We start from the raw sequence: 19,053 nt of genomic DNA on the forward strand, positions 1-19,053 counted from the left end.
ATGGCCGCTCCCCCAGTCCAGTCTATTGTCGTTGACGGCCTCAGCCTGACACCACTCCACAAGCCACGCCCTCTGACATGTTTGGCCCCACCCACCAGGGGCTTAGTCCTAGAGGTGAAGAGCGGACGCAGGATCATGCTTCCGTCATCACCGGGTCTCTGCGCTTTTCTATGCAATGCAGGCAGATCGGGGCTGGTGGGAGGGGCTAGTACATACAGCATGACAGCATCCTGCTGGCCCCTCCCACCAGCCCCGATCTGCCTGCATTGCATAGAGAAGCGTAGAGATGACATCGCTGGGAGTCATTTCCTCTTCCTCTCTGTCAGTGGATGTGTGGAAATCACCCGGTTGGGGGTAGTTGAGGGCTGAGGGTGAGAAGCGCGGTACTAGAGGGGGATGTGAAAGTCACATGAAGAATGAATGAAACGCGCCGTTCCTGCTGAGGGGTCCTGTGGTCGGCCTTATCTGTTCAGCAGATGTGCGGACTGCGCTGTCGCCTCTTCTCGTCAGCTTCCCTCCAGGGTCCCCCTTCTCCCCGCCTAAAAACCACACCAGGAAGTCACAGCGGCTGCTGTCATCCTCCTCGCTCTGGTTCCTGTCACTAAGAAGTCACACCGCCGCCCCGTGCACCCCTCTGATTCTGGATACACACCCCGGGGGGGCGGCATGGCGGAGCAGGAGAGCCTGGAGTTCGGCAAGGCGGACTTTGTGCTGCTGGACAATGTCACCATGGAGGAGTTCATGGACAACCTGAGGCTCAGGTAATTCCGAGAGGCTTTTCCTGGTCACTGTCCTCCTCTGGGTGGGCTGAAGGTGGGCTGAAGGTAGGTACTCCCATCCATTGCTGGGTGAGGCTGCCTTCAGGGGAAATAGAAACGATTGAACTCGGGAGGAGGATGGTGGACTCAGGTGAGAGGAGATTGTTTCCTTGCAGTGCTTTCCATCAACGGTGTAGTGTGGAGTGTCAGCTCCTGGGGCAAGGCAAGTATTGAGCCTCCCCCCAACATGTGGACTGTTAGCACTCCCCGAACCCCTTCCACCAGAGTATATATATATATATTATATAATAGAGTAGGAAAATCTGTGCCTTACCCCCAAATCCTCTTCCCCGTCCAGCACAAATCTCTGCAACCCCTCCCCCCAAAATTGTTACTTTGTATCTCTCTATCTTCTGTCTGATCAATGTTTATAAACAATGTTACTTTGTATCTCTCTATCTTCTGTCTGAACAATGTTTATAAACAATGTTACTTTGCATCTCGCTCCTGTCTGAACAATGTTTATAAACACTGTCACTTTGCATCTCTCTGTCACCTGTATGAACAATGTTTATAAACAATGTTACTTTGTATCTCTCAATCACCCATCTGAACAATGTTTTTAAACAATGTTACTTTGTATCTCTCAATCTCCCATCTGAACAATGTTTATAAACAATGTTACTTTGTATCTCTCTACCTGCTGTCTGAACAATGTTTATAAACAATGTTACTTTGCATCTCACTCCTGTCTGAACAATGTTAATAAACACTGCTACGTTGCATCTCTCTGTCACCTGTATGAACAATGTTTATAAACAATGTTACTTTGTATCTCTCTATCTATTGTCTGAACAATGTTTATAAACAATGTTACTTTGCATCTCTCTCCTGTCTGAACAATGTTAATAAACACTGTTACATTGCATCTCTCTGTCACCTGTATGAACAATGTTTATAAACAATGTTACTTTGTATCTCTCAATCTCCCATCTGAACAATGTTTATAAACAATGTTACTTTGTATCCCTCTATTTCCTGTCTGAACAATGTTTATAAACAATGTTACTTTGTATCTCTCTACCTGCTGTCTGAACAATGTTTATAAACACTATTTTAAAAAGTCTGTTCTTTTATTGAATATTAGAGTAGGATAACAACCGTTGCCCCACACAGGGGCTAAAACATCTGATATAAATAAGTCATTTAAGGTAAAGATGAATGGACATTAGTATTTCAGAAAAAAAAAAGAAAAGGTGCGCCAGCCTAGTTCATTATTGTAAAAAACTTTAATAAATAATGAGGAAGAGGGAAAGTCCCTCGAAACACGTCAGTTGTGCATATTGGACGACACGTGTCTGGCGGTGCTTTGTGTTCTTGCCTGTGATTATTCTCTCCTTGTGAGTATAACGGAGTGTTTTTACCATTATTTAATAAAGTTTTTTATGGTAATGCACTAGGCCGGCACACACGCCTTCTTATATTTTCTATTTTAGTTTGGTGTCCCTGCACCGAGTAGGGCAGTCCTTGGGCATCCAGTTGTGGTCACAGTTGTTGATGATCCTTGGTGGTTCTATTCGGTGGTTCTATGGAAGTCCTTTTTCTTTTTTGGCTCCCAAGAAGACAAGACCACCATGAAGAATACCTCATCTTAGGGCGATCCTTGGTGCTATATCATTTGTGTCAGACATTAAGGACCTATGTAAAAGTAATGCTAGAAGGCTCTTCAAGAGCCTGTAGTTGTGGATATGTGATCTAATCCACGGGACGGGGCTTTTGGAGGGGATTAGGGCCAAGCCTCCTGTCCCCTGATTATGGCCCATGGAGAAAGCAGATCATTCTCTAATGATGGACAACCATGTGATGAACGCTGAGAGCAAAGTTTGGAATTATTCTCTGAATAAGGACAATAAATCTTCCCTTCTGGAGTGGAAGGAAAGAGGTCATATTAATCCTGTACAGGGTAATGGTCAGAAGAAATATGGTGGCTCTCCTGGAGACTGGGTTGGAGGCAATGGCGGCTAGTGCTCAAATTTTTTTGGGGGGACAAACAAACCAATCCCCCCAACCCCCCAAATCAAAGATCCCATCTCAGCTCCATTCATCCCCCCAAACCCATCCCGGGTCCATCCACCCCCAAACCCGATCCCATCCCAGCTCCATCCACCACCCTCATCCCATCCGGGCTCCATCCATCACCCTGATCCCATCCGGGCTCCATCCACCACCCCGATCCCATCCAGGCTCCATCCATCACCCTGATCCCATCCGGGCTCCATCCACCACCCTGATCCCATCCAGGCTCAATGCACTACCCCAATCCCACCCCAGCTCCATCCACCACCCCATCCTATCCGGGCTCCATCCACCACCCCGATCCCATTCAAGCTTCATCCACCACCCCAATCCCATCTGGGCTCAATCCACCACCCTGAACCCATCTGGGCTCCATCCACCACCCCGATCCCATCCGGGCTCCATCCACCACCCCGATCCCATCTGGGCTCCATCCACCACCCCGATCCCATCTGGGCTCCATCCACCACCCCGATCCCATTCAGGCTCCATCCACAACCCCAATCCCATCCGGGCTCCATCCACCACCCCGATCCCATTCAGGCTCCATCCACAACCCCAATCCCATCCGGGCTCCATCCACCACCCCGATCCCATCCAGGCTCCATCCACCCCCCCATCCCATCCGGGCCCCATCCACCACCCCGATCCCATCCGGGCTCCATCCACCACCCCGATCCCATTCGTGCTCCATCCACCACCCCGATCCCATCCGGGCTCCATCCACCACTCCGATCCCATCCGGGCTCCATCCACCACCCCGATCCCATCCAGGCTCCATCCACTACACCGATCCCATCCAGGCTCCATGCACTACCCCAATCCCACCCCAGCTCCATCCACCACCCCATCCTATCTGGGCTCCATCCACCACCCCGATCCAATTCAAGCTTCATCCACCACCCCAATCCCATCTGGGCTCCATCCACCACCCTGAACCCATCTGGGCTCCATCCACCACCCCGATCCCATCCGGGCTCCATCCACCACCCCGATCCCATCCGGGCTCCATCCACTACACCGATCCCATTCGGGGTCCATCCAACACCCAAATCCCATTCGGGCTCCATCCACAAGCCCAATCCCATCCGGGCTCCATCCACCACCCCGATCCCATCCAGGCTCCATCCACCCCCCCATCCCATCCGGGCCCCATCCACCACCCCGATCCCATCCGGGCTTCATCCACCACCCCGATCCCATCCGGGCTCCATCCACCACCCCGATCCCATCTGTGCTCCATCCACCACCCTGATCACATCTGGGCTCCATCCACCACTCCAATCCCATTCGGGGTCCATCCAACACCCAGATCCCATTCGGGCTCCATCCACCACCCTGATCCTATCCAGGCTCCATCCACCACCCCGATCCCATCCGGGCTCCATCCACTACACCGATCCCATTCGGGGTCCATCCAACACCCAAATCCCATTCGGGCTCCATCCACAACCCCAATCCCATCCGGGCTCCATCCACCACCCCGATCCCATCCGGGCTTCATCCACCACCCCGATCCCATCCGTGCTCCATCCACCACCCCGATCCCATCCGTGCTCCATCCACCACCCCGATCCCATCCGGGCTCCATCCACCACCCTGATCACATCCGGGCTCCATCCACCACCCTGATCCTATCCAGGCTCCATCCACCACCCCGATCCCATCCTGGCTCCATCCATTGTGGCAGGTTGAGGGGGGGAGAGCCACACTGATGCATTAGCCTGCTTAGTTTGTGGGGGGGGGGTGACACCATGTTTTACCGCACCAGGTGACACCAACCCTAGTGACACCACTTGTGCGGCAGGAGTTGTAGACTCAGTGATTCAGGCAGAACATCAGGTCAGGAACTGTGGTGATGCTGGGTAGATCAGCTGAGGTTAAAGAGGCACTCCACCAGGCTTGCAGGTTCAGGATACGTGGCTTGTCTGGGTTTTTTCGCAGTCTGAAGACAGGAGTACACTGTGTCAACTGGAGCTGGGATGAGGAGCAGCCAGCACATGTACTCGGAGGTAATGTGGAGCCAAACAGGAGACAGAAGCATGGTCAGCGGGATAGCCGGAGTCAGCAGCAAACGGGCAGCGGGGTACCAGGGCATCAGACAGGAGCAAGGTCAGGAGTAGGCCGAAGTTAGAAATCTAAGGTCAGGAGTAAGCCGAAGTTAGAAATCTAAGGTCAGGAGTAAGCCGAAGTTAGAAATCTAAGGTCAGGAGTAAGCCGAAGTTAGAAATCTAAGGTCAAGAGTAAGCCAAAGTCAGGAATCTAAGGTCAGGTCAGTGGTAAGCCAGGTCAGAAACGGATATCAAGCAGGATTCAAGCAGGGCACAAGGAAACAGATGAAGACCAGTCAGCACTGAGCAGGAGTCAGAGCGCCATTTTAATGGACCATCTGACGCCAATGGGGACTGTGGACATGCTCCAGTGAGTGCGTGCATTCTTTCGTGAATGCACATTGAAGCAATAGTATGCGCATGAGCATGTCACAGCAGTTCTCTTACACATAGACTGCTGTAGACTGGTGCCGGACAGTCTGAGGTAGGGTGGGATCACTGTTTGTTATGTATGTCTCTCCCATTGTGTGCCTCCTAGGTGTGCATACTAGGGTTGTTCCGATACCGATACTAGTATCGGGACCGATACTGAGCATTTGCGTGAGTACTTGCACAAATGCTCCCGATGCCTGATCTGATACCTGGGAGAGGCGGAGTTTCATCAGATTAGGCGACCCGGCGCAACCGGAAGTCAGCGGGCGGAACAACGGAAGTGATGCTCGTGTCAACATCAGCGTTTGGACATAACGATGCCCATCTTGGTACACCCTGCACTCGGCCACAGTAAGCCAGCAGCAGACATCTTGTTACACCCAGCCCATATAGTTCAGGCTGGGTGTAACAAGAAGGCCGCTGCTGCTTTTATGCGGCCGAGTGCAAGGAGTACCAAGATGGGCATCGCAGGCAGCCTTTCCTCTCATGGCAATGCAGTGCCTGCCCATCAGTGCCCATAAATGCCACCTATCAGTGCCCAATGCCTGTAAGTGCCGCCTATCAGTGCCAGCCACCTATCAATGCCATCTATCAGTGCCCACTGCCCAATGCCGAAAAGTGCCCCCTATCAGTGCCAGCCACCTATCAATGCCATCTATCACTGCCAGAAATCTATCAGTGCCATCTATCAGCGCCAGCCATTTATCAGTGCCAGCCACCTGTCAGTGCCATCTATCAGCGCCGGCCATCTTTGAGTGCCAGCCATCAGTCAGTGCTCATCAGTGCTGCATATCAGTGCCACCTAATCAGTGCTGTATATCAGTGCCACCTAATCTGTATTGTGCTCTGAAAACTGTCACATGACATTTAAAACAAGTTCGGTAATCGGTATCAGCGAGTACTTGAAAAAAAGTATCGGTACTTGTACTCCGTCTTAAAAAGTGGTATCGAGACAAACCTAGTGCATACCCATTGTTAATTGAGTCACCTATTGTTTTTGCCTGTCTGATGAATTCTTGGGGATGTGATTAATATTGTGACCGCTTTACCTTGGTATGGAACCATTGTGGGATGTTATGTGTTCATGCTTATAATAATCTGTAATGTACTTTGTCTATCCAGGGTTGTGGGATGGGTGCCGAATGGCCTGGGCACCAAGGATTGTTTAAGTGACTAGTTGTTAATGAGTTCATGTTAATTAGATCACTGTCAGCTATTAGTTGTTAGATGTGGATTGGCATACTATTTGTGTTGCTGTTTCTTAGCTATGTTTACATTGGTTAGGATAAGGTGATCAAATTCTTATCTGATCTTGCATTGTATATATTCTGTGTGAATTTACAATAAAGAGTTCCAGTTCTAGTATGCACCTAAGCTAGTGTTGTCTAGTAACTTAGGTGCAATATTCAGCCTTTTGGCTAAGATCAAGTCTAGTATCTGTTCTTATCAGTTGCCAGGAGGTGGCGCTTGCTTCCGTCCCTGATCTACGGCGAGGTGGTATCAGGGATGGCGGTGGATATGCAAAACCTGCTGGTGTAAAGGTAACCTGGAGCGGTTCGTAGCCAAAAGAGAAGCCTTCTGATGGGGATGGAGAACCGCTGGGTCCGGCTGAAGGGTCGGGTCCCTGGCCTTCTGGCCTAGATTGGGGTAGCTCTAGCTCCGGTCACTTTTTCAGGAGAGAACACTGGCTCCTCTTTCCCACCGGGGGAGCAGTTAGTATTTCCCGAATGTAATTAGGTAGGAGGGATGGAATGACGGTGAGGCCTGATGGTAAAGGGCTCTCACCAAGCTTCCAGAACTTCAGGCTTTCCTGGCTGGGGAGGGGGCTGTTGTGGTCTGGGCTGGTGGTTAGGGTTGAATGAAAAGCCAGTGGTGAATGTGCTCCTGAAGTGGCAGTTCAGGGGGTGCCGTACAGTCATGGTGTTTCGGCACCATGGTCACTTCACCACAACACACGTTTTTTGCACCTGCCTCTAGGGCCGAGCCTTTTGGCTAGGACCAGGGCAAATTTTTATTCCTGGCCGGAGGGCCAGCCATTGTGTTACAGAATGGTCACTTTTCACTCTCCCACCTTCCTTCTCCCCACTTTCTGTTTGTCACTTTTTTGTATTTTTTTGTTTGATGTGTATATACGTTTGTCACAGTGTGACGAGTAGGGTGTGGGTCCTTGGGCCTACCCTGAAAGTCTCGGGAGGGTTGGACAATAGGCCTTTTGACTTGGTTCGCCCTCTCTCATGGGGTCTCCCTTCGGGGGAGTCCCACCTAGTACTTGGGTAGGTCTGTTTCGGCAGACCTTCCAGAGAACGGGGGTCCATCTGGTTTCGGCCAAATGGACCCAAGTGAAGTACCTCAGTCCCCGTCTGGAGCCTAACGCCCCGGGCGTTCAGGGTAAGGTTCTTCCCTAGTGGAGGAGCAGTGTAAACACCCGTTGCACGTTTTTGTGTTTCACTCTTTATGTGTGTGCACTTTTTTTGGCACCGGGTGGAAGTTATTGGGTGTGTTTTGCACGCCACTGGCTTTTCAAAAAAAAAAAGATTCAGCTATAATAATACCTGGTTCCTGGGTCCAATCTAGAGGAAGCTGTATACTGATGGATGCACCCAAGTTGGGTGCTGGACGGTTCCGTCATAAAACAGTAGGTCCAGGAAAGGAGAAATGTATGTGTCGGGGGTGGGGGTGGCAAAAAGAGGGGTGTGGGAGAAAACAGGGGGAAGAGAAAACGGTGAAATGAAGGTGAAACCTGGGACAGTTGGGTGGTTGGGTGAACTCGGTATAACATTTGGATTCAGGGTGAATATAAGTTTGGCTCCAACCAGAACCTCATCCTTAATCAGCACATCTCAAGTACTCATTGCTTTCACTTCCCTGTTACAATGTTTCCCAAATAATAGACTTTGGGGCTTATTTACAAAAGGCAAATCCACTTCAGTGCAATTTCAAGTGCACTTTGCACTTGTAGTTTGCACTTGTAGTGTAAAGTGGATTTACCTTTAGTAAATAACCCCCAGTGTTTGTAAATAGTTACATCGTCATCATTTGTTATTTAGTATTTCCTAAACCATGAAGCTGTTATTGTCCCTGGGAGTTGACAGGCAGCACGGGGTCCTGCAGACCGTTGTGTTACGCCCGCTTTTATCACGCCGATTGCCATCGCAGTCTTCTGATATGACAGAGAGATTGGCGGTCTGTGTGGGAAATTATCTTCGGTGAAATGAGATCATTTTATACTGATACTTCTTTCTTGTTACTTAACCCCTTCAATACCGGGAAACTCTCTTCCCCTTCCTGCCCAGGCCAATTTTCAGCTTTCGGCGCTGTCGCATTTTAAATGACAATTGCGCCGTCATGCAACAATGTACCCAAATGACATTTTTATCATTTTTTTCACACATAGAAAGCTTTCTTTTGGCGTTATTTGATCACTACTGGTGGTTTTTATTGTTTGCTAAAGAAATTACAAAATGACCGAAAATTTTGAAAAAAAAAAAAGTTTTCCTTTGTTTCTGCTGTAAATTTTTATAAAGAAGTATGTTTTCTCCTTCACTGATGGGCACTGATGAGGAGGCACTGATATGCCAGCACTGATGGGCACTGATAGGCGACAGTGATGGGCACTCATAGGTGGCATTGACAGGCACTGATGGGCACTTATAGGTGGCACTGATATGCAGCACTGATAGGCATTGATAGGCGGTAGTAATGGGCACTGATAAGGAGGCACTAATGGGCACTGATGGGTGGCACTGATATGCAGCACTGATGAGCACTGATGGGTGGCACTGATGGGCACTTAAAGGGTGGCACTGATGGGTACTGATTGGTGGCACTGATATGCAGCACTGATGGGCATTGATAGGCGGAAGTGATGGGCACTGATAAGGAGGCACTGATGGGCACTGATAGGTGGCACTGATGAGCACTGATAGGTGGCACTGATATGCAGCACTGATGGGCACTGATAGGTGACAGTGATGGGCACTGATAAGAAGGCACTAATAGGTGGCACTGATGGGCACTGATAGGTGCCACTGATGGGTACTGATTGGTGGCACTGATATGCAGTACTGATGGGCATTGATAGGCAGAAGTGATGGGCACTGATAAGGAGGCACTGATGGGCACTGATAGGCGGCACTGATGAGCACTGATAAGTGGCACTGATTGGTGGCACTGATATGCAGCACTGATGGACATTGATAGGTGACACTGATGGGCACTTAGAGGTGACACTGATGGGCACTGATAGATGGCTCTGATAGGCAGCATTGATCAGGAGGCACTGGCAGGCATTACTGATGAACACTGATTGGCACCTCTGTTGGGCACTGATTGACATCCCTGGTGGGCACGGGTGGGCATCTTCAAGGGGGCTGCACTGATAATCAATGAGCACAGACCCCTCCTGTCATGAGAGCAGTCGATCGTCTCTCCTCTACTCACTTCTGTCAGTGTAAGTGGAGGAAAAGTCGATAATCGGCTCTTCCTGTTTACACTGTGATCAGCTGCGATCGGACACAGCTGATCACATGGTAATGAGCCTACTTTGTTTTTCTATTCTTTTCTTTTTTTGCATTTTTTTTTTAACATATCGTGACCAGAGGAATACATTGTTACCATAGTAACACAGCGCCACTCTGGGGAATTGAGCTTTTTTTTTTTTTTTTTTTTTTTACATTAAGTTTGGTTATTTCACTGCTATAAGCAAATCTTTTTTTCTGAATGACAGTGTGTAGACACTGTCTATTGTTGTGATTGGTCACAGCTAATCACATGGTACAGATGGGCTGTGACTGGCCCTGTTTGTACCATGTGATCACTGTGACCAATCACAGCTAGTAGCACACCTGTACACAATAAATGGAATGAAAAGAAGCCGTTCATTGTTTACAACTGTCATGTGGTCTGCTGTGATTGGTCACAGTGATCACATGACACTGGCAGTGGGCTGTGTAGTGATCGGTTAACGAGGGAGTGTGTTCTTGTGATGGCCTCATATGACGTTGTCCCACAACAATGGTGTTTGTTACCCCCTACACTTCATATTCCTGATATATTCCCTCTGCCTTCCTATTGAAAACTGACCACACTAAGGAGGAGAGCACACCGTGGTCAGTTCTCTAGCTGTGTTGAGAACCAGTGTGCTCTCCTCCAATGTTCAGACTTGTCCTGACACCCCCCCCCCCCAAACAGCTATTCACAGAGAAGCTCAGTGTGCTGCTGTTTCTCCTCCCCCAGCTCTTATGCAGCTGAGAACAGAGGGAATGTGATCACTTATAAAAAAGGGAAAAAAGATGTTTATAATAGTTTTTTTTAATCTATACACAATTTTTTTGCCTTTTATTTCTATTTTAAACGGAATGGCTTGTTTTACAAGGTGATCCTTTACAATCTTCCCCCTTAAGTATATATGAGCAATAAATATATTGTATGCATGTTATTTCCTTGTAAAAGCCTCCCTTGTGTAGACATTTGAAAACCTGAGAGCTGTCAATCAAGGGGCTCTCTATGTTATTTCCCCTCCCCTCCTCCCCAGCAGCTATATAAAAGGGGAGGGGAGGGGAGGGGTGGGGGAGCTGGGCCAGCACAGACAATAATTAGACCCTCCCAGAAGAGGAGAGAACTATGACATGGAGGGAGGGGAGTGTGCTAGGGAAATGACTCTTCCTGGAGTAGGCACATGTTCCAGCAAGTTCAAAATCACATTATTTTTCCTGTGTTTTTATCTGATTTTTTTTAAGCTGATGATGACAGGGTCTCTTCAAAGCAGACCTAGCATCAGATATATCATGCATGATAGATAGTAAGTGAGACACCACCAGGCATTTGTTACCTCTCACAGAGATCATAGTACACTTCCTGCCAGAAGGACGGTGCCATCTTTGTTCAGGCATCATCCAGGGTCACCATCTACAGTGCCTTGAAAAAGTATTCATACCCCTTGAAATTTTCCACATTTTGTCATGTTACAACCAAAAACGTAAATGTATTTTATTGGGATTTTATGTGATAGACCAACACAAAGTGCCTCATAATTGTGAAGTGGAAGGAAAATGATAAATGGTTTTGAAATGTTTTACAAATAAATATGTGAAAAGCGTGGGGGGCATTTGTATTCAGCCCCCTTTACTCTGATACCCCTAACTAAAATCTAGTGGAACCAATTGCCTTCAGAAGTCACATAATTAGTAAATAGAGTCCACCTGTGTGTAATTTAATCTCAGTATAAATACAGCTGTTCTATGAAGCCCTCAGAGGTTTGTTAGAGAGCCTTAGTGAACAAACAGCATCATGAAGGCCAAGGAACACACCAGACAGGTCAGGGATAAAGTTGTGGAGAAGTATAAAGCAGGGTTCGGTTAAAAAAAAAATCTCCCAAGCTTTGAACATCTCCCAGAGCTCTGTTCAATCCATCATCGGAAAATGGAAAGAGTATGGCCCAACTGCAAACCTACCAAGACATGGCCGTCCACCTAAACTGACCGGCCGGGCAAGGAGAGCATTCATCAGAGAAGAGCCAAGAGGTCCATGGTAACTCTGGAGGAGCTGCAGAGATCCACAGCTCAGGTGGGAGAATCTGTCCACAGGACAACTATTAGTCGTGTTCTCCACAAATCTGCCCTTTATGGAAGAGTGACAAGAAGAAAGACATTGGTGAAAGAAAGTCATAAGAAGTCCTGTTTGTAGTTTGTGAGAAGCCATGTGGAGGACACAGCAAACATGTGGAAGAAGGTGATCTGGTCACATGAGACCAAAATTCAACTTTTTGGCCTAAAAGCAAAACGCTATGTGTGGGGGAAAACTAACACTGCACATCACCCTGAACACACCATCCCTACCGTGAAACATGGTGGTGGCAGCATCATGTGGTGGGGATGCTTTTCTTCAGCAGAGACAGGGAAGCTGGTCAGAGTTGATGGGAAGATGGATGGAGACAAATACAGGGCAATCTTAGAAGAAAACCTGTTAGACTCCGAGACTTAAGACTGGGGCGGAGGTTCACCTTCCAGCAGGACAACGACCCTAAAGATACAGCCAGAGCTACAATGGAATGGTTTAGATCAAAGCATATTCATGTGTTAGAATGGCCTAGTCACAGTCCAGACCTAAATCACATTGATAATCTATGCCAAGACTTGAAAATTGCTTTTCACAGACGCTCTCCATCCAATCTGACAGAGCTTGAGATATTCTGCAAAGAAGAATGGGCAGAAATGTCCTCTCTAGATGTGCAAAGCTGGTAGAGACATCCCCAAAAAGACTTGTAGAGAAAGGGGGTTCTACAAAGTATTGACTCCGGGGGGCGCCATACAAATGTACCCCCCCACACACACACACTTTTCACATATTTATTTGTATCATTTATCATTTTCCTTCCACTTCACAATTATGTGCCACTTTGTGTTGGTCTATCACATAAAATCCCAATAAAATACATTTACGTTTTTGGTTGTAATATGACAAAATGTGGGGAATTTCCCTGCTTTAAACTCCTCCGCAACTTTATCCCTGACCTGTCTGGTGTGTTCCTTGGCCTTCATCATGCTGTTTGTTCACTAAGGTTCTCTAACAAATCTATGTTCGGTGTTCCTGCACCCATCGCGTCTTCCTTGGCTAAGGAGATACTGTGACTTCAGATTTTATAACCAAGCTAATATTTTTCTATTTGTACATAATAGATAGGATGTAAGGCTACTGTTTTATATTTTCTCCTTTTATATTGTTCGGGTGGTACACCACATGTAAAATTGTACATATTATCTGCTATTTATATGCCCTTATGTGAAATGCCACTTGCCTATGTATATACACTGTTGTTTTTTTTATGTGGTACACCACATGTCTTGTTATTAGATAAGTTTTGTCAGAACATCCAGTCTCAGGCTTGAGAGTTAAATTCTTTTCTTGCAACTCTGAGACGTAGTTTCCTAGGCAGGGGGAGGATATAGTGCCCTGGTGTTTAGGCAGGGTTGCTAAGTAAATTTAGTTTGCCAGGCAGTAGTTGCCCTGGTTAATTGTTAGTAGATCCACTGATTCCTCTCTAGTTCTGGACTTGCTGCACTTTCTCTCTTCTGGTGACATTAGATATACAAGGGCTTAGTAAGCTCAGGTTATGAATGGATGGGGTGTCTTAGCCAATTGGCGGGGGTTTAGTCAGGTGATTGGGGGTCTCTGCCACCTGGACGGCTGTCTGGGTGGACGTGTGTTATGCTGCCCCGGGCTGCTAGCCGGAAGCCTGTGGTCTATCCCGGGGACATCTGGCTGCTAGGCTGTCTGAGGGCCTATCCAAAAGCAGGAGAAGCAGCGCAGAGTTGGGACTGCAGGATTGGAGTCCAACCGAGAGTAACGTTTCAGCCGGACGGGAAACCAGTTGAGGTCGGAGGTAGAGGGGGAAGCTGTCACCACTAAGGTACCTTCTACCTTGTTACCGGAGACCATTGTGAGTAAGCTGGAGCAAGTACCAGAGCGGTCTTCTCACCAGCCGGGGACGGTGAAGAAGTGGGAAAACTTCAACAAGTGCCAAGCTAGGGACCCAGCGGGACAGCAGAGGCGACGCTTGAGGCGCATCAGTGAGTGCCAAGCCAGGGACCCAGCAGGGAAGCGGGGGTGACGCTTGAGGAAGATACCGAGTAATGGAAGTGGAAGAGCTCAGGGAATCCAGTGGCGATTGGGCCTGAGATTCTAATGAGAGACTGGGAGCTCAGTGAGTGAAGGATGACCTACAGTGAGAGACTGTAGCGTGCGAGGAGAACTATTCTGTGTTACCAATAGTTAAGTACAATCAACGTTAGTGACTGTTACAAGATGTGTTGCCATAGGAGACAGCGATACCTATACAGATGTGGTATCCGGCTGGAGACCTTTCCCTGTATAGCTGTCTACCTATAGAAATCTCGGAGTCTGCCAATTATCATTGCATCTACTTAAGGGTGTCCTAACCCCAACCCTCCCAACAGTTCTTGTTCAAGAGACAATAAATCTCTTTGCATTCAAAAAGTGTCTGGCACCCATCACTTCAGCTTGTATTACACCCACCATGCCTTGTAACCCACTCTACCCAGAAGGATGTCAGCTCTACCGGACTCTGGAGGTCATCATTAGGCCTCTAGAGGGCCGGGAAATCGCTACATAAAGAAGGGTGAAGCGGGGTGGATGGTGTTTTATAGAAGGGTGGAGGGGGGTGGATGGTGTTCTATAGAAGGGTGGAGGGGGGTGGATGGTGTTCTATAGAAGGGTGGAGGGGGTGGATGGTGTTCTATAGAAGGGTGGAGGGGGGTGGATGGTGTTCTATAGAAGGGTGGAGTGGGGTGGATGGTGTTCTATAGAAGGGTGGAGGGGGGTGGATGATGTTCTATAGAAGGGTGGAGTGGAGTGGATGGTGTTCTATAGAAGGGTGGAGGGGGTGGATGGTGTTCTGTAGAAGGGTGGGGGGTGGTGGATGATGTTCTATAGAAAGGTGGAGCGGGGTGGATGATATTCTATAGAAGGGTGGAGCGGGGTGGATGATGTTCTATAGAAGGGTGGAGCGGGGTGGATGATGTTCTATAGAAGGGTGGAGCGGGGTGGATGATGTTCTATAGAAGGGTGGAGGGGGGTGCATTGTGTTTTATACTGTAGAAGGGTGGAGCGGGGTGGATGATGTTCTATAGAAGGGTGGAGGGGGGTGCATTGTGTTTTATACTGTAGAAGGGTGGAGCGGGGTGGATGATGTTCTATAGAAGGGTGGAGGGGGGTGGATGATGTTCTATAAAAGGGTGGAGGGGGGTGGATGATGTTCTATAGAAGGGTGAAGTGGAGTGGATGGTGTTCTATAGAAGGGTGGAGGGGGTGGATAGTGTTCTATAGAAGGGTGGAGTGGATGGTGTTCTATAGAAGGGTGGAGTGGAGTGGATTGTGTTCTATAGAAGGGTGGAGGGGGTGGATGGTGTTCTATAGAAGGGTGGAGGGGGTGGATGGTGTTCTATAGAAGGGTGGAGGGGGGTGGATGGTGTTCTATAGAAGGGTGGAGTGGAGTGGATGGTGTTCTATAGAAGGGTGGAGGGGGTGGATGGTGTTCTATAGAAGGGTGGAGCGGGGTGGATGGTGTTCTATAGAAGGGTGGAGGGGGTGGATGGTGTTCTATAGAAGGGTGGAGTGGAGTGGATGATGTTCTATAGAAGGGTGGAGGGGGGTGGATGATGTTCTATAGAAGGGTGGAGCGGGGTGGATGATGTTCTATAGAAGGGTGGAGGGGGGTGCATTGTGTTTTATACTGTAGAAGGGTGGAGCGGGGTGGATGATGTTCTATAGAAGGGTGGAGGGGGGTGGATGGTGTTCTATAGAAGGGTGGAGGGGGGTGGATGATGTTCTATAGAAAGGTGGAGCGGGGTGGATGGTGTTCTATAGAAGGGTGGAGGGGGTGGATGGTGTTCTATAGAAGGGTGGAGTGGATGGTGTTCTATAGAAGGGTGGAGTGGAGTGGATGGTGTTCTATAGAAGGGTGGAGGGGGTGGATGGTGTTCTATAGAAGGGTGGAGTGGAGTGGATGGTGTTCTATAGAAGGGTGGAGGGGGGGTGGATGATGTTCTATAGAAGGGTGGAGGGGGGTGGATGGTGTTCTATAGAAGGGTGGAGGGGGGTGGATGATGTTCTATAGAAGGGTGGAGGGGGGTGGATGATGTTCTATAGAAAGGTGGAGCGGGGTGGATGATGTTCTATAGAAGGGTGGAGCGGGGTGGATGATGTTCTATAGAAGGGTGGAGGGGGGTGCATTGTGTTTTATACTGTAGAAGGGTGGAGTGGGGTGGATGGTGTTCTATAGAAGGGTGGTGGGGGGTGGATGGTGTTCTATAGAAGGGTGGAGGGGGGTGGATGATGTTCTATAGAAAGGTGGAGCGGGGTGGATGATGTTCTATAGAAGGGTGGAGTGGAGTGGATGGTGTTCTATAGAAGGGTGGAGGGGGGGTGGATGATGTTCTATAGAAGGGTGGAGGGGGGTGGATGGTGTTCTATAGAAGGGTGGAGGGGGGTGGATGATGTTCTATAGAAGGGTGGAGGGGGGTGGATGATGTTCTATAGAAGGGTGGAGGGGGGTGGATGATGTTCTATAGAAAGGTGGAGCGGGGTGGATGATGTTCTATAGAAGGGTGGAGGGGGGTGGATGATGTTCTATAGAAAGGTGGAGGGGGGTGGATGATGTTCTATAGAAAGGTGGAGGGGGGTGGATGATGTTCTATAGAAGGGTGGAGCGGGGTGGATGATGTTCTATAGAAGGGTGGAGGGGGTGCATTGTGTTTTATACTATAGAAGGGTGGAGCAGGGTGGATGGTGTTCTATAGAAGGGTGGTGGGGGGTGGATGATGTTCTATAGAAGGGTGGAGCGGGGTGGATGATGTTCTATAGAAGGGTGGAGCGGGGTGGATGATGTTCTATAGAAGGGTGGAGGGGGGTGCATTGTGTTTTATACTGTAGAAGGGTGGAGCGGGGTGGATGGTATAACATCTGCAGGAAGCAGACGATCGTCCAGCTGGCAGAAGGAGATGCAGTCAGAGGTCTGAAGATAAGTGTGGGACATTTCCTGAGTGGCTCCCCACTGGGGACACCGCAGGATGAGCCAATCAATGGTGACTCAGAAAAACTTTCACCGAGTTCCGCTATTGCCAGGGACAGTCGGACCGGTCACATGATGTAACCATTTTAAAGATACTTTGCCGCTGAGCATACATGATGCTGCTGCAGAGGATCATGGGACATTCGGCTCTCAGGATTATAAAGTCTGTTTTTCAGGTTGCTCGTTCTGTACCGACCACAAAGTAACCGCAGTACAGTCCCATAAGAATGACGTCACTTCCCGAGAACCATCACCACCAGTCTTATCTGGAAACAATCAAAACACAGTGTCATTGTATTCCTTACAGCCCCATTCTGATGTGCTGCACCACAGAAGATGGTGGCGCTAAACCCTCAACAGCCACTTTATTAGGTCCCCCTTGCTAGTAGTGGGTTGGACCCCCTTTATTAGGTCCCTCTTGCTAGTAGTGGGTTGGACCCCCTTTATTAGGTCCCTCTTGCTAGTAGCTGGTTGGACCCCCTTTATAAGGTCCTCCATGCTAGTAGCGGGTTGGACCCCCTTTTGCCCTTATTCTTGGTGGCATAGATACAACAAGGTGTTGGAAACGTTCCTCAGAGATTTTGCTCCATAGTGACATGATGGCATCACACAGTTGCTGCAGATTTGTCGGCCGCACATCCATGATGCCAATCTCCTGTTCCCCCACATGCCAAAGGTCCTCTATTGGATGAGATGTGGTGAGTGTGGAGGCCATTGGAGTACAGGGACCTCATTGTCCAGTGGTGAGATGATTGGAGCTTTGTGACATGGTGCATTATCCTGCTGGAAGGAGCCATCAGAAGATGGGGACACTGTAGTCATAAAGGGATGGACATGGTCAGCAACAATACTCAGGTAGGCCGTGGTGATTAAACCATGATCAATTGGTACTAAGGGGCCCAATCTGTGCCCATCCCCCACACCATTACACCCCCACCACCAGCCTGAACCGGTGATACAAGGCAGGATGGATCCATGAGCCAAGTTCTGACCCCACCATCTGAATGTCGCAGCTGAAATCCAGACTCCTCAGACCAGGCAACGTTTTTCCAATCTTCTATTGTCCAATCTTGGTGATCCTGTGCCAATTGTAGCCTCAGTTTCCTGTTCTTATCTGACAAGAGTGGCACCCGGTGTGGTCTTCTGCTGCTGTAGCCAATCCGCTTCAAGGTTGGATGTGTTGTGTGTTCAGAGATGGTATTCTGCATACCTTGGATGTAACGAGAGGTTATTTCAGTTACTGTTGCCTTTCTATCATCTGGCACCAGTCTGCCCATTCTCCTCTGATATCAACAAGGCATTCTCCTCCACACAACTGCCGCTCACTGGATATTTTCTCTTTTCCCCACCATTCTCTGTAAACCCGAGAGATGGTCGTGTGTGCAAATCCCAGAAATACTCAGACCAGCCCGTCTGCCACCAACAACCACGCCACGTTCAAAGTCACCGAGATCCCCTTTCTTCCCCATTCTGATGCTCGGTTTTGAACTTCAACAAGTTGTCTTCACCACATCTAGATTCCTAAATGCATTGAGTTGCTGCCATGTGATTGGCTGATTAGCAGTTTGTGTTACCCAGCAATTGAACAGGTGTACCTAATAAAGTGGGCGGTGAGTGTATATTTACAAATAATAATAAAAATAATTAAATAACAAACACGTTATTACTTACTTGCTCTGTGATGGTTTTGCAGCTCCGATCCTCCTCTTCTCGGGTCCCCTGCTGGGGCTCTCTGCTTCATCCCCCTTCCAAGTGCCCTCATAGCAAACCACTTGGTATGGGGGCACACGTACGGGCCCGAGAGGAATTTTATCTCCAATATCTTCATTTCTGCAGAATTTCTTTGGCTTTTACCTGTGACTCTTATGACTATTTATAGTCTCTGGTTCCCTCAATGTTAATTTGCCATTTCGTGTCTCCGCAGGTTTGAGCGCGGGAGAATCTACACGTACATTGGAGAAGTGGTGGTGTCTGTAAACCCGTATAAACCCATGGACCTGTATGGGAAAGAAATGATCGAATATTACCGTGGGAGAGAGCTGTACGAGAGACCTCCGCACCTGTACGCCGTTGCTGACGCAGCATACAAGGCCATGAAACGCCGGGCGAGGGACACATGCATTGTTATCTCAGGTAGACGGTAACTGGC

At 48.7% G+C, this 19,053-nt stretch overlaps 1 protein-coding gene across 1 annotated transcript in view; it reads left to right on the top strand.

Annotated features, from left to right (window-relative positions):
• The first annotated feature begins 316 nt into the window (after window positions 1-316).
• The window catches only part of LOC141145645 (unconventional myosin-Ig-like), a 238,484-nt gene continuing 219,747 nt past the window's right edge, over window positions 317-19,053 (top strand). The window contains exons 1-2 of the mRNA XM_073632482.1: window positions 317-761; window positions 18,829-19,037. Coding sequence (XP_073488583.1) covers window positions 667-761; window positions 18,829-19,037 — 304 coding nt within the window. The 5' untranslated portion in view covers window positions 317-666. The remainder of the gene's footprint in view (window positions 762-18,828; window positions 19,038-19,053) is intronic.

Source organism: Aquarana catesbeiana, linkage group LG05, assembly GCF_042186555.1.
Source record: "Aquarana catesbeiana isolate 2022-GZ linkage group LG05, ASM4218655v1, whole genome shotgun sequence".
Lineage (NCBI taxonomy): Eukaryota > Metazoa > Chordata > Amphibia > Anura > Ranidae > Aquarana > Aquarana catesbeiana.